Source organism: Cavia porcellus, unplaced genomic scaffold (assembly GCF_034190915.1).
Source record: "Cavia porcellus strain 051 isolate PalLab524CR breed Dunkin Hartley unplaced genomic scaffold, mCavPor4.1 scaffold_19, whole genome shotgun sequence".
Lineage (NCBI taxonomy): Eukaryota > Metazoa > Chordata > Mammalia > Rodentia > Caviidae > Cavia > Cavia porcellus.
Window position 1 is genome coordinate 44,397,708 of NW_026947502.1, and position 16,717 is coordinate 44,414,424.

Here is a 16,717-nt window from a genome sequence, read left to right on the forward strand (position 1 = left end):
TCATCTGGCCATGCAGGCTTGCAAAGCTCCACTCCATCAGCTCCTCAGTCCCCAGAAGTGGCAGCCAGGCCGCAGGGAAGAGCAGCTTCCTACCCTTCCCTGCCCCCTGGCCTTTATGTGGACACAGCAGAGACACAAAAAGCAAGGGTCTGGGAACTTCTCCCTCAAGGCAGGAAGCCCACGGTTTGGTCAGCACTGTAAGAAACTGTCTTGGATCTACTGTGATACAACAACTAGTGAGGTCATCAGAGTCTTGGTCAGATCAACCCACAGTGCGTGTGGGACAAAAGCCCCTCTTGAGAGGAGGCCACCACACAGCCTACATTTGCCTGGTCAGACAGCTTAGTGGGGTCACCACACCCAATGGGACGGGGACCACACAACAGTGAGCAACAAAGATGCTCACTATTCATTCTGTCTCCACAAAGGGCCAGGTTACCCCATGACACAGCCTATGTCCCATTCCTGTCGCAATGAACAGGCAGGACACCAGGTCCTCAGGACAGAAGCAGGAGTCCATGCCGTAGCTCCCAAGGGAGAATACGTGAGCTAAGTGCCTTACAAACTGCTACAGAGGGAAGGGCACTCACTCGGGGCAGGGAGGAAAGCTCCACGGAACCCTTCCCAGAACCTCTGCTGGATCGCCAGCTGCAAGGCCCCAGAGCCACGAGCTGCAGCGGCCAAGGCGGATCAACCTTCTCGGGATTTTATTCAAGAGCAGAAATAACCCTGTTTCCACCACAGTGCTGCCTCCTCCCTTAGGGCTAACCTCAAACCCAAACTTAAATTTATCAGGTTGTTTCTAACCTAGCAGCATAAACCAGTAAGACAGCTTGGTACCTGGCGTGTAAAGCAAGACGTCAATGGCTTGTGGGTCAGTCTCTCCCGCTGAAGGGTTGATCTTGTGCTTCAGCGTCTCCGAGGTTGTTTTGGGGACAGCCATGGGCACTGAAATACAAGCCCTGAGGGTTAGTTCCTCAGACGCAAGACCATGACATCACGAATAGTCTCACACACTGCTGCCCTCAGATCAAGAGTTTTGGGGTAAAACTGCGTGATTCCTGCTGAGGAAGTTATCTGAACCTGGGACTCTGGGTGCTCTTCTTGTGTACTGTTGAGTAAAGCAGTGGCAAGAGGGACAGGCCTGCATCGAATGTCCCCACCTTTCCCTCAGCTGGGAGGCCGCCACCAGGTCTCTAGCCACACACACCCACCAGACACTGCTGAACAGAGAAGGCTTCATTGCTCAGCAGCAAAATGCTTCCAGATGAAAGGGACAAGGGCCTAACTCGAGGGCAGTGACACTTGCTGCTGCGGGGCGGTCCTGTATCCCCTGCACTGCATGGTTCAGCAGCATCCTGGTCACTCCCCAGGCACCAGGCCAGCCCGATCCACACACCAGTACACCCCAAAGGCTACGCAGGGATGGAGTATAAACCGTCTCCAATTAGAAGCACTGTCCACGAAGGCCCTCTCCCTCCTGCCCTTCTGCTGCACAATTCACTGCATTTCCAGGTGGAGCCTGTGCCTGCCTCTCTCTGGGGCTCCTGGGACCACCTCTGGGAGGGAGGCCTCCTCTGCTGGCTTCCTGGGAGACTTCACCAGCCTTCTTCTCCCATCAGCCACTGAGTCATGCCATCTGGGGTGGGAGGACTGTGTAGGTACTCACCAACTGCGTCTCTCCCCTCTTCTTTCAGAGTCTCACTAAATTGCCTTGGCAAGGCTCTAACTTTTGATCCTCCTGCTTCAGCCTCCCAGAGAGCTAGGATTACAGGCATGTGCCAACACTTCCAGCTTCCTCCCTCATCTTATTACACCTCATAACAATCTGATGAAGTCAATACTATTACCACCAAGAAAAGAAAATAAAGATGAAAACCTCAAGTGTGCAGACATTAGCTGAACTGCTTAAGATCACAAGATCAGTATAGGTCAGCCAGGACCTCAACTTGGGTTGACTGCTCTCACCTCTCTGCCAATTTCCCCAAGTTAACACTGTATTTTGGATATTTTCAGACCCCTCACTGTGAACCGACCAGAAACCACAAAGTTGAGCTCAGGACCATGCATCTTTACCTAATGATGCTCTATATGATGGACAGTACTTCTTGATTTGCTAGGAAGAGATCAGGAATTCAGACATGTTTTGTGACCTGAGCTTAACTGGTCCTTCCTTTTCCACATAAAGCAAGGTAGACAATAACTGAGAGGGAGCTGCCTGTGCCCAGTGCTCCCACATGGCTCTGTAAACTCCAGGCAAAGGTCAGGATAAGCTTGGACTGTATAAGCAGTTAAAGCATTGTGTTTATTTGATTTTGTTCCTAAGGAAAAAAGAAAACAAGTGCCGTCTGGTTCAAGCCACTCTGGCAGGTTGTGTGGTAACACACAAGGCTCCAGAGTTTCCTGGCTGCCGCCAATTTAGTGTCCCCTGGGTTATGTGGGTGGAGTGAATAATCAGAAAGCATCAGGGATCCCTCAGTCAGTGGCAGATGTCACAAAGAGGGCAAAATATGCCAAAGTAAATATAACGGGGTTTGTTTTTTCTAATTTTGAGAGAGTGTTTCAAAAACTAGCACCACCTAGCTTTCTATTCACAAGAAACAAAAACAAATGTCCTCACACAAACCTGTACGTGAATGTTCACATCAGTATCATTCATAACAGGCAAAGAATAGACACAACTCAATTGTTCATTAACTGATGAATGGATAAAGAAAATGTACTATGTCCAAACCATGGAATATTATTCAGTCATAAAAAGGCAAAGAGCTAACACTGGCTACAACATGGATGAAAGAAGCCAGGGGCAAAACGACAATTACAAATCTGTAGAGACCAAAAGCAAGTCAGTGATTGTTCATGGAAGGGGAGGTAGATACTCAAGGGGTGACAAAAACCTCTATAATCCTCTACAGCAATGGTCTCACAACTCTGATATTCTAGAAACCACTACATACTTTAAATGAAAATTATGTATCAATAAAGCTATTATAAAAAATTCAACAAAACGCACACAAGCAAGACTAGATGTCCTTTAGAAGGCATTCCTATTTTGTTAACCTGTTTCATAAACTACTTTTATATTGTTAGTTTAACACATTAATCGTAACAAGTCCTCCTCAGTATATTTTTTACTTTTTTATGCAGATCACCAGACAGTGGATGGTAACAGATCATTTAAAATGGAAACAAACTAGAAATAGCTAAAATGATGTGCAAAGACCCAGGAGAACATGGCGGACAGACAACAGCAACTACCGAAGGCTCTCTGAAAGGCTCGGCTCAGAGGCCAGGAATGATGCGGACTAAGGAGACACGAACCAGTAGAGATATGCTCTGCTGACTCAGGAACAAACTGGGCTGAAAGAAACCAACTTAGAATACAGTCCTGGCGCTAAAATAGGAACAGAAAAGGCTCGGTGTGGAGGCTCGACCGCGCGCCATTGGAAACCGCGATTTGGGTTTCCCGCCGCCCGGCGGCTGGCTGCCTCCACAAGCGGCTCTGCAAGGAGAGACACACAGAAGCTCGGGAACGGGAGTCTGCGAACGGAGTCGAAAACAGGACGGACAAGGAGGCGTACACGAAAACTGACTGGTGGCGAGGTGAGTGAGAAACGGACCCCCTACCACAGTTTGACTCCAGCGGAGGACTTTTTGGGTTCGGGCAGTCCTGTAAGAGCAGGGCGCGGTGGCAACTCCAGCCACACATTCCCCTCTCGGACGGGATTGGTGAAAAGTTCCTGGCCTGAGTGACGCTGCTGGCGGACTCCCTAGGCTGGCCTAACCCAGATCCCAGAGCCTGACGGTGGCCCGGAGGAGCGACTGACTGCCGCGTAGGCTGCCTCCTCCGCGACTCCCTGGTGCGCAGCGGTGGGCGGGAACAACTAGCCAGCGCAATTTGACCAGGCTGTGGCTGACAGGCAGGGAAGCCGGGCTTCCTTTGTAAGCTTGCATTTTATAAGGAAGAGAAAATATGGGGAAGGAAAGCAACAAAAAAGGCTCCTCGGCCCCCAATCCTGAGAATCAGGCAATAATGGACACCGCACCAATATACATTAAGCGCCATCTAGAGAGCCTCATAGACCAATTCAGGAATGAAGTTATCAACGACCTGAAGCTAGAAGTATGCAGAATAGTTAGAGAAATGCTAAGCACCACCCAGGAAAAAACAGACGGTGGAATGGAAGAACAGAAAAAGAGGGGAGAATTGCTTGATGGAGAAAACAGAGAAAACATTGAGTATGTGAAGCAGGTTCAAAGGGACTATCAAGAAATTAAGAAGTCTATCGAAGACTGGCATAACAGCTTGAAAGAAACTAAGGACAGACTATCTGAACTGGAGGGCAGACTTGTAATATGGGAGAATGAAATGAAAAACTTCTTAAAAATGACAAAGAAACAAACAGCAATAATACAAAGACAAGAAGATGATAAGAGGAGCCATAACTTAAGGATTAAGAACATAAAAGAAGAAGTAGGGACACAAACAAGTGAACTACAAAAGCTACTCACAGAAATAATCCAGGAGAATTTTCCTAATTTAGCAAAAGGTAAAGATACTCAGATGTATGAGGCATACAGGACCCCAGCTACCTACAACCCTAACAGAGAAACACCCAGGCATATAATAATAAAAATTCCAGAAATTCAATACAAGAACAGAATATTAAAAGCTGTAAGAGACAAGAAACAGACTACTTACAAGGGAACACCCATCAGAATTACGGCAGATTTCTCTTCACAAACCATCAAATCACGAAGAGCGTGGGGGGAAATAATTCAAGCTTTGAAAGATAATAATCTCCAGCCAAGATTGAGATATCCTGCACAACTGTCCCTGGAAATTGATGGAAAAACGAGGTGCTTCCAGGATAAAGAGGAACTGGGGGAATTTGCAACCACCAATTCAACCCTACAGAAAGTATTGCAGGATATTCTAAAAAAAGAAAAATACAAAGAACCCAGAAATAGTGGCGGGGAGGCTACAACGAATGGAGCAGAGAACAAAATGAAGAAGACAAACTGACAGCTACTGACAGAAAAAGAGCTCAACAGAAATGAGACAGAGACGATTGGATGATAGGAACAGCTATTTTGGAGAAAATGACATCTTAATAGGTAATACTGATTTAGTACCATCTTGTTTTGAAGTCTCATCTAGCTTTTGTTCTTCTGTCTCCAATGGTCTAAACAGGTTGTATCTTATTGGATTTTATTATGTACGATAGTATAAGCAAAAACCTTTTAAAGACAAGGAGATTATACAGAAACCATTGTTCATTTTCTGTTAGTCGATTCTAAATACTCTATAATGCTGTCATTCTCTTAAATGGTTTTACATTGTTTTGATATACTTAATGCTACAGTATACGAAGTTGTACTCAAGGACTTCAAGGAAAGAGTCAATATGGTAACTACTTTTGGGTCGGAAATATCTGGTGGTGAAACACTATTCTGCTTAAATGGTTATGTTTTGATCTGCCCTGTTTCACTGTTATGCCCTCTTTTTTTCTCAATCTCCACTCCATTATTTACTTTTTTATTTTTATCCGTTTAATTAAAGGGAAAAAATAGCAGGATATAATATAGTAACCCACTTTGACTTTCTATTATCTCGATTTGAAGCCCTGTATTACTCTCACCATCTTGTTTTTGACTGAGGTTCCTCTATTCTGTTTTGCTGGATAGTATCAGGTTCGAAAGTTTAGGCATCAGCTGAGAAGATAATGAGATTCATTATAACGCCCATTCTCGTTGACCTTTATCTACTTTTGAAGACCTACAATATCTCCAATGTTTTGGTTTTGTCAGTTTTATTCTTTACTGTTTTGTTCAATTGTATTACAACTAATGATATAGGCAATTCTATTAGAAATAGCGGGAGGCATTATGGTAACCATTGTTGATCACCTTGTATTATGTTTTTATGTTATCTATTATATCCACCCTTTTGACTTGACTGATTCGGTTCTGTTATGTCACATTTGGTTTTACTCTCTTCCAAAAAAGCAATAAGAACTGTGGGAGCAATGAAACCCAAAATGTGTAATAGTCACTGTACAAAAGAGAGGAAAAGAACGTGCTCTAAACTATATAACTGCATGTATATTTAAATGTATAAGATAGAAAATGATATCACAGAGTTTTATTGGATCATTGAACAGAACTGTTTGCAGCATCATTGTTGGAATGTCCACTCTACAAGCTTTAATTTTGTGACTTGAACAATTATTTCTAAGATGGCAATATGTAATCCATTAACTAGTGATTTCCTACTGCACATTTTTTTCTTCTGTAAATCTGTATAACTTGTACCCCTTCACTGTTTTTTTTTCTTTTCTTTTCTCCTTAAATAAATAAATAAATAAATAAAATGATGTGCAAAGTCTTCTTTGCTCCTAGACTGAAAATCACCTAAAAAACACACCTGAGCCTACCATCCATCTGTGTGTGGCTTCTAAAAAGTAAAGACCAGATAGAAATGCACGGGAAGGAGATTAGAGAATTCCAGGCTAGGGAAACCAACCAAATCAAGTTTTTTAAAAAAAAAAAAATACATGCTAACATTCACCATCCTCCTAACCCTACGCAGTGATAAAGTCCACCAGTGCACAGGCCAGCCACATAGAGGGCCCATGGCCTTCAGGGAGCATGTTTCTAACTACAAGACCAACACACCACTTGGAGATCCCATGACCCACTTAGTAACCTTGCACAGATTTGTAGCCTGCTTGCACCAGCCAGAAGACATTTTGTTGTTTGCAACTAAGAATCACAACAAACCCCTTACATTATGAAACCTCTTACAAATGTTCTCCAAGAGCAAATGAAAAGGTGTCCTGATGTATAAAGAGCTGTGAGCCCTCTGTTAGTGAAACAAGGGAAGCACAGGTCCCTGCAAGGGACACAGAAATAAATTAGAAGGTGCAAGACAAAAGCAAGATGGAGGGAGGGAGGAGGGAAGGAAGGAAAAGGAGATGAAAATGTAACTGTGATGTGTTATACACGTGTACCAACTCCCATATGGAATGCAAAATTATGTCCTGCAAAGATGTACTAATAAGAAAATAAAATATTTTAAAAAGAGAGAAAAGCAAGCAAGGGACAGAGTCACTTAAGAGCGCTCTCAAGACATTGCTGTGTGAAATTGGAGCTTGTCTTACTTTCATTCTTCATCTTATCAAAGTAAGACAACTTGGAAGCAGCACTGATGGCCCCCGGGGACTGCAGTGTGCCGACCACAGCATCCATCAGTAAGACATTGGTCAGCGCCTGCTGGACATACTGCGGGTCCTACGACAGAAACAGGTACACATCAATTCACAGGCCTCACGAAAGTCACCTGCCCAGGAGACCTTGTTGCCTTACAGGAGGCAGGACTTCCACCGGTACATTTTCTTACAGCAAAACAAGAGGAGTTTGAATGAAACATGAATTCGGAGTGTGTTTCATCATTTTTCCCTCTCAGTTAAGGCTGGCACTGATGCTCTACCTCCGCGGCCAGCAGACTTTCTCTGCAAAGAGCCAGGCAGCCAACACTCCAGGCCTGGGGGCCACACCATTGCTGCTGTCACCTGAGCTCAGCTCTGCCAGCAGCACAAAGCTGCCTTTTGTAACATGCAGGTCGAGGCTTGGCAAAACTCGTTATGCAAAACAGTTCACCAGTTTTAGTTTAACTGTGCTGGTTTATGCTAAATATTGTAATACATGGGGCGTAAAACCAAGGGCTAGCCCAAAAATCACATAATACTGAAAGCTTAGAAAGACCATGTCCCCCCTCCAGTGACTGGGAAGTCCTCACCACTCAAAGTTCTGTTTTTTCCAGTGCCGGCCTACCATGGTGGGTGCCATCGTCACCTGCGCTTCTCCAGTGACTAGCGGGACTACAATAGCACCATGATTTTATGGAGTGTACCATGTGTGTACAGCCTTGCTTGCGGCCCTACCCTGTGTAACAGGCTTCCTGTTATAGCTTTCCAGTTACACCATGAACAGCTCTCACCTATCCCTGCCTCCTTCATCACCACAAACCGTGAGCGCATCACTTGGGGTAAACAAAGCCAGCAGTTTGGCCCAAAATAAGGCATGAATATACAAAACTGCCTACAATATAAACTGCAGCCAAGAGAAGAAACCCAGTACCTTCCCTGCCAAACCCTAATTTGGCGAGGCTGGAGGGTGCAATCCCTCAGAACAGCGTGTGCCCAAAACATCAACTAAGACCTAGCAGAGTGGACAGGTCAGCACAGCCCAGGCCTTGTCACCATCCAGTGGAATGTCACCAAAGTGGAGGGGATGAGCCCTCATGATTAGTCCACCCCTGTGTTTCCTCGCCTGGCACCCACCACATGCCAGTAAGCTTCTAGCTGGGTCACACAACATTCCAGAGAACCAGACCTCACCCTTGGGCCCTGACGGCAGGGCACTCGCCTGCCACCCAAGCTGGTCACAGGAGGCAGGAGTGACTGACCTTGTGGTCATCGGCCAGCTTCTTCCCAGCCCACATCTCCTTCACCATCAGGTACCAGAGGTCACACTCGGATTTCAGGTTAGCCTCGAAGACATCCTTCTTGGACATCATCTTAATCTTCAAAGTGGGTATTCTTAGGAGGAGAAAAGCAACTGTGGTGCTTTTGACTTCCTGCAGAGGCAGAAACGGCAGTTACATCAGAGCAAGCACTCAAAGGGTGCTAGGTCACAGAAGACAGGGCACAGTTGTCCTGAAGAGAAGCCCCCACCAAAGAAAGAAAAGACAAGAAAAAGACGTAAGATGCAGTGGCTCCTTGTGGTCATAGAGACAGGAGCAGCTCACTGAAACACCAGAGCCCTAAGCCTACCCTGTGGTCTCTGTTGGAAGGCCACTACCTGGCTTCTCCAACCACAGCACTAAACCACCCCAGCCTCTAGAGCATCCTGACACTACAGGTGTACAAACTCAGGAGCATAGCAAGTGTCTGTGCAGGTGGCTATGCTGGAAAAGTGGGTGGCTGTCCTCACTCGTCCAGAGCAGAGCTGACTCCAGCCTGGGACTCGGGGCTCCCAGACCTCACCTCTATGTTCCTAAAGGTGGAGATCTCCACATAGCCCGGCCTCCCCTCAGTCAGCAGGAACAGGCGCTTCTGGGTCATAGCGATCTTGCCGACGCCACGGTTGGTCTTGACAGAGTTTGACAGCTTGTAGACACACTCATTTTTATCCAGATGCTCCTCCACCAGCGATGGCAGACTGACCTCCTGGGCCTGAGCTTCTGTCTCCTTCCAGCAGTTGTAGAAATCTCTGAATGTTTCTGGGTCGATCACTTTCTGCTGTCCTGAATTTCATAAGAAGAAAAAGAGATTTCTCACAGCTAAGGGAGATGAGACTTTGCACGACCTTAAGAAACAGTGTGTTACCCAAACCAGGCACCAAGTGGCACCAGGATTGAGGCCTGTATGGATTGGCACCTTCTCACAGGAGGGCTTCCCTAGCGGCCAGCAGCCAAGGTGTCCAGGTGAGGCTCATGGCCTGGCTGCAGGCCATCTGCCTTTTGAGCTGACAGAAGATGCCTGTGTGCCCTAGTGCAGGTGGTCACAGCTCTAGGAAGGAATTCCAAGACCAAGACACACTCATGACGTATACACATTTTCACTATGAGAACTGAAGGCCCCCAACCAAGGACATTAGGAGAGCTAGCCCTGAAATGAAGCTAATGCTGAAGATGTCAGATCCGTGGGGACTCTCGTACACCATGGATCAAGCCTTACCTGAACTAGCTCTACCTTGGTTGTGAGCAAACAGGGCGTTTGTGTTTAGTCAAGGATGCAACAGTCTGTCCAAAAGTCCAGCCTTCTCTAGTCAGAGACCCAAATCTGAAGCCAACTTCCACTTCTGTTCAATACCAAAGAACTTGCTTCCTTATCTATAGGAGGAAGATGGACCTTCCCCACACAGCTGTTAACAAGCCCACTCTGATAAACAATAAGATACCGTATGTGGTGGTACGAATCTGTAATACCTATTCAGGAGGCTGAGGCAGGAAGATCTCAGCTCCAGGTCAGTATGGGCAACTTAAATCTTGTCTCAAAACACAAACTGAAAAGGGCTAAGGATATGGCTAGGTGGTAAAGCTCTTGTCCAGCTGGTGCAAGGCCCTTGGTTTGATCCTAGGACCAGTAGCAAAAATTGGTAGGTAAATAAATAAATAAGCTATTTGTGATGACAGTTATCTGGGGGCATTACACTGCCATAATGGGGTTGGGACTAAGTCACTGCCACAGTACTCTATGAGAGAACAGCCACGTGCAGGGGTGGGTGCTGCAAGAGGCTTCCAAGGAAACTTCCTTGGCTTTTACATCTTGCTTCCAAATTATGGCAGCTGAGAGTGCAGAATGAGCCAGACAGGAAGATCCAGCAGGCCACCAAACCACATGCAGGGGCCTGACTATGTGATGTGGGGCTCTCCGCCAGATGGCGCTGTTTTGACTTAGTTCTTTCTGTTTTGACTTAGTTCTTTCTGTATTAAGTGGTTTATATTGGTTAAGTATATTCACTACATTAAAAAATTTCAAAGTCATTGAATCCAAACAGAAAGACTCAAACCCTATGAGTATATATGCACTTGTCTAATGAATGCAAAAGTAGTCGCTGAAGAAGACCAATAGCAGGGTGCCAGGTGTACCTTGTGGGTCTCTGCAGTCCCCTGCAATGGGCAATGAGGTCTGCAAGAGGGTCACTCCTTGACTCCATCAGATGGCTGGCCACCAACACAAGTGGCGCCCTCTTTCAGGGTTTAGACACCTTTTCCCCTGCCTTGCCTTTGGCTGGGAAGCTCAGTCTGCACTTCTGGAGGGCCTGAGTGACTGGGTCTGTGACACTTTCTTCAGACATCACTTAAGAAAACCAAGAAACCAGAGAACAAGAAGGAACTCAGATAGCAGGCAAGACCACTGAGCATGACAGTGAAAGCCAAGCACTCAACCATGAGCAAGAGACAAGGGTTCAGCAGAATGGCTCTCAGGACAGATCCTCTCGACACCTGGGCCATGCAGAACACAGCATGTCACCAGAATTCCAAGACAGCATCCTGCGTCAGACAGATGTCGACCAGAGCTTAATATGAGAGGCTCATGGCTCTCAATACCAGACAGCCCCACCAGGGCAGAAGCTATGAAGGATACCCCACTGGGTGAGGAGTGACACTCACTGTCACTGTCAGTGCCACAGCACCCATGCCACATCGCGTGGGAATGAGGCAACATGTACACTCGGCCACGGTGCCCACCACTGCTGTGTACACCTGCAGCACTGCAGCTCACACCCACAGCTGCTGTGCACACACAGACGTCATCACATCCTTGGCCACTGTGAACACTCACAGACACTGTGCAGAGATACTGCAGCACCACACAAGCCACAGCAATTGTCAGGCATACCGCTGCTGCACCCTCTCAGAAAGACAAAAGGCCCATTCCCCAAGCGTCTCCTCTATCCTGTCCCCCAGTGCACCTCCAGCTCATCCCAGTGGTACACAGGTGACATCCCTTTCTGAGCTGGCCACAGATACCCTGCTCCACACACTCATATGAAGGCAGCACACTCCACAGAAAATCAGGTTCTGAGAGTCCTGGTGTATAAATACAGGGGCAGACTATTAACTTTTACTAATAATTATATTGATCAACTAGCTTACATATTAATCCTACATTTAAATTTTGACCATAAAAATGTATAATGATGAAATTATAACATCTTAATAAAATCTCAGATATATTCTCACATCTCATAAATGTAAATTGGTGACATTCAGCTCTGATAGAGGGTTAATCTTTACAGCATGCAGGCATTTGGCTGAAATAAATACACAGTGCTGCCTTACAACAGTGACTCCAGGCTCCTGGGCCCTAGGACCAAGAGTGTTTCCCAACCTAATCTGCAACACTGATGAAGCCAAAGGGTCCACAACAAGGGCCACTGAATGCTCCTAGTCATTGCTAGGTCTGCCAGCATCTCCTGAACACCCTCCCCTCTTGCAGCCCCTGGATGGCCACACATCAGCTACAGAGCTTCCTCCCAGGTTCCCTTGTGGCTGAGTGACCATGTGACATGATGCTGCCCAATGGGGAAGAGGAAGAAATGCCTAAGAGACAGACAGGCTCTCTTTGTTAGATCCAACAGTCACCTTGTGACCATGGGGTGATGAGGCTGGGACAGAGAAGTGAAGGAGATGGAGGGGTCTGGTCCCTGATGGCACAGACGAGCCACAGGCATGCTTAGGCCCTGACAGGATAGGACAGTCACCCTGCTGTGCCTCAGCTGCTGTGCATCAGGCATCCACACAGCTAAACCATGGGGTCTCTGTGTCTCCATGCAGCCCCCTAGGGAAAGAGCAGCAGGCCATCTCCTGAGCATCCAGGGCCACACAGGTAGCCAAGCTCTGCTCAGGTGTCTTGCATACACCAGTGGAGGATTTGCACATGACCCACACACAGCCTCCTGTACACTGCAAGTCTCTCTAGGTAACATCAATATCTGATAGAACAGATGTCATGTAAACAGCTATTTTACTGTACTGGTTAGAGAATAACAATAATAATGAGAAAAAAACCTGTGCATGCTCAGCACAGACACAATTCTCTGAATATTTTCAGGCAATAGTTGGTTGACATAGATAAGAAACCCCGAGAGATGGTACTTGGCTAGGGCCATTGCATCACATCGACTAGCTGGGCCCAGCAGATGTGTGGTCTGACTGGTTCCCAGTGGGGAGGGGCATGCACTGTCACTGGGGATATCCCAAGAGGTACACGGACCAACACAGTCATGCTCTGTAGTGTCAGCTCCGCACCAAAGGAGATGGTCACATCAGCCTAGGCTTCAGGTGCCCCCACACATGCACTAGGGATAGGAAGGGGGTCTCAGTACATGTGGGAAGGTAAAGCCTCTGGACACCTCCCCATGGCCACACAGAGAAATAAGCTACACTTCACACATGGCAATACCACCCGGGCCCAAGAGGACAGGTCAGACCTGTGCTGGAACCGTAGGCAATTCTGCAACACACTGGGAATAGGACAGGGCTACACACTGGGCCAGATGCCATGACACAGTCGTGGGCTAAGCACAGAGGCTGTGCCCTGGGTTTGTACTCTCTCCCATAGTCAGAAAGGGACAGAAGCTCCCTTGGAGAAGGTGCAGGGCCCCAGTTGGGCCTAGGAAACCAGCCCCTGAGGCAGGCCTGGGAAGCTAGGCCTTCTCATACTTGGCATCTGTCCATGACCTCTGCATTTCCAAGCTGTGCAGCTTTGCACAGCAGTCTAGACGAGGCCATTGGCGGGGTGAGGAGAGTATCTGGGGGTACTGTCTCCCCATCTCCTGTCACAGGCCCTGGATCCCCTGCCTTGCAGGGGCCCAGCCCAGGAGCCCAGCCAGGGAGACTTTGAGATGGGCAATAAAAGACTGCTGAGGGCACTGCTACCCCACCGTTCCTGGGCTACCCTCAGAATGCCAGCAAAGAGCCAGCGCATTGTGACCCCTCACCCAGAACCTGGCAGTGCTTGGCCTGCTACTAGTACAGTCTTTTGGTAACTGCTGCTGTCCCTTGGTATTTGGGCACGGGATTCAGAATCCCTGCAGATACCAAAATCTGCGATGTTTGAGTATAATAAAAGGACACAGCATTAGCACATAACCTATGCATACCCTCCCCACAGACTTTAAGTCATTTCTAGAAGTAGTGGTGCATGCCTGTGATCCCAGCTACCTGGGAAGCTGAGTTTGAGCCCCCACTGGGGCATACCTTTCAATTTAGCAAAAAATTTTTAAAAGGCTAGGGACAGAGCTGGGCATGATGGCACATGCTTATAATCCTAGCACTCAGGAGGCTGAGACAGGTGGATCACTGCAAGTTTGGAACTAGCCTGGGCCACAAAATGAGCTCAAGGCAAGCCTGAACTGCACAGAGACAGTCTCAAAAAGACACAAAAATAAAAAAAGGCTAGGGACTTAGATCATTGAGGAGGCCCTTGATTTAATTCCTAGTATAGGAAACAGACACACATACAGAAATATAATGTAGATATTATGGAAACAGTTATTAGACTGTATTTTAGGGAAAAACAGCAAAAAACAGTAATTTCTGTACAGATGCGAGTTTTAAACATTTAGTATTCTCAATACAAGTCAGATAGGATAGTGCACACCTTTAATCCTAGCACTCAGGAGGTTGAGGCAGGAGAACTGTCCCAAATTCCAGGCCAGAGTGAGCCGTACAGTGAGTTCAAGGCAGCCTGAACTACATAGTGAGACCCTGTCTCAAAAAACAAACAAAACAAAAAAAATGTATAATTTTTTTCTCAACTCAACTGGGTTGAACTGGTGGACACAGCACTTGTGGGTCCAGGGGCAGCTGTGGTTAGATGGTGCGCTGTCATGTGTAGCCTCTTACCTACAGTCAGGGCATCGAACAGCCGATGTATGATGTGGGTGTCCTTCACGATCCCTGATTCCTGAACCCTCTTCACAAAGTCTTCCAGCTGCATGTGCTTCTTGGGCAGCTCAAAGTGCTTCACAGCATCGTCTGCCTTGGTGGTCTCGCCCGGCTTGTCCAGGACCTCAGTGATGAGTCTCCTCAGCTCAGGCGTCTGCTCAGCCTGGGAGCGCTCAGGGGCCGACATAGATTCCACAGTGCCCTTGACAAGGTCAGCAGGGAAAATCTGGATGTCTGTCTTGTACAGGTACTGGAAATCTGAGAGGGCACTCAGCAGCTGCCCCTGCATCAGGTGGACAAGGCCACGCAGGTAGAAGTACCTGGCCAGGAGCAGGGAGTTGTCAGGGCCCAGGAGGCTCATGGCCTTGCTCAGCATGGTGATAAAGTTGGCGTGGTACATCTGTATGCACTGGCTCATCAGCGGGAAGTGGATTTCGGGAATCTTGAACGTATATGTGGACTTAGGGGCCACATTCAGAACTAAACAAATTAAAGGGAAATAAGCGGATAGTTAGCACAGACCTTCAAAATGGACACATGTGCCTGTCCCAGGAACACATGGGGCCAGGACACAATGCAAACCAAGAACCAGTATGCCTCCTCCAGAAAGTTCTGTGTACCCAGAGCTCCTCATTTTATATCCTAAGACTAATAACACCTGGTATTCGCTGAACAATTTGTTTGCTAAAACATAATGCTACCTTGAAATGTTGGTGCTGGGGCTCTGAGGAGTAAACTAGTACTGTAAGTCAAGGTGCACTTGCCTGGAAGTTAGGCCTTTTAAAATAATTATTTTGTGCTAGCTTTGGCAACACATATAAAATAACTGTTTTATTTACCTTAACGGCTCTGGGAGGTATTACTGTGGTACCCATCTGGCAGGCATGGAAAGTGAGGCCTCCACAGCCACAGTTATCTGTCCAGCTACTAAATCCTACAGCCACTAGTTAAACCAAGGGTGTCTCTCCTGCCAGCTCCTTCAACAAATGTGGACCAAGGGATTTCAGGGGCCAAGCACCAACCAGTTTCCCAGAGAAATCAGAGGGCAATCTGGGTATCCATAAGGCCAGCTCCACACATGCAAGCTGAGAGATGTGGTCTTGGCCACGACCTGGAGAAAGGAGGTGGGCATAGACCACATGGCTGGTGTATAAAGACAGAGAAAGCAGAGTGTGTCCCCTCAGCAGGAGAGCACATGGGATCCACTCCGTATAGTAGATGAACTGCAGGCCCAGAGAGGCAATGAGACTTGCTCAGGGTCACACAGCCAGGAGTGGCTGTGCAAAAGACACAGATCCAGCAGTCAGCCTTCTGACACCTGCTCTGAGCTCTGAGTCTCAGTTGTGAGCAAGCGTTGAATTATTTTCCTTTATACTCACTGGCTCTCTGGGTCATGGAATGCCCTGCTCATGCAGCATCCGGGATTTTGGTACCTTCTCCTCCAGGTAATATTCAGCACATGCTGCTCAGCTAAGACAGTGGCTACCCAGGGCCCACGTGTACAGGTCACAGTGACCGCTATGCCCATCTGCAGAAGACAGGCCAGGCCTTCCCAGACCAATGAGGTGCAGCCCAGCCTGTCTGCAGAGCCATCTCTGCTAAACCGTCACTTCCACAGCCAACACCTGCCCCACAGGCTCTGCTTCAGCCCTCAAGGGAGGCTGTACCTCCACCCTTGGACAGCCAGCTGCAGGTGTCCAGCCACGGGGCTCCTCTGTACCCCAGATTCTAGACAGTACCTGGCACTCAGAAGGGCCTAGCAGCTGCATCCCTTTGCACATTACACATGGAAACATGTATCTTACACATGTACAGACACACCAATGCCAAAACTGTGTACAGCTGTTACTCTCAGCACCACCGACAGTAGGCGATGAGTAATACTTTTCTTTAACCAACAGTTTGCAAGACGAATGTTCTAAACATATTTCAAATAATTAACCTACTAAACAATAACAAACCCTCTCCCTCCCTTAGAAACAAACTGTGGTCCCTGCAATGGCATGCCCCAGCAGAACCCAGTGGATGCAGGAGGCACAGCTTGCTCACCTGGGCTGTTCCTCTTGCATCCTGTGATGTCCATGATGCGAAGTGAGGAGTTCCTAGCCGGTAGCTCAGGCAGGGTGATGTCCTGCAGGCTGGGCATGCTGACCACCATGCGCCGGTGGGTGATGTTCAGAGGTGAGGACTTCCTCGAAGCCATCTTCTCCACTGTTGGCCTTCTGGGGCTTCTAAGCATCCCACTGATTCTGG

At 47.6% G+C, this 16,717-nt stretch overlaps 1 protein-coding gene across 3 annotated transcripts in view; it reads right to left on the bottom strand.

Annotated features, from left to right (window-relative positions):
• The window catches only part of Dennd3 (DENN domain containing 3), a 66,216-nt gene that overhangs the window by 15,305 nt on the left and 34,194 nt on the right, over positions 1-16,717 (bottom strand). For all 3 annotated transcript variants that reach the window (XM_013156128.3, XM_013156127.3, XM_063230983.1), the window contains exons 12-17: positions 16,514-16,713; positions 14,423-14,944; positions 9,051-9,310; positions 8,471-8,641; positions 7,164-7,293; positions 841-948 (exon numbers count right to left, since the gene is read on the bottom strand). In XM_013156128.3, coding sequence (XP_013011582.1) covers positions 841-948; positions 7,164-7,293; positions 8,471-8,641; positions 9,051-9,310; positions 14,423-14,944; positions 16,514-16,713 — 1,391 coding nt within the window. The remainder of the gene's footprint in view (positions 1-840; positions 949-7,163; positions 7,294-8,470; positions 8,642-9,050; positions 9,311-14,422; positions 14,945-16,513; positions 16,714-16,717) is intronic.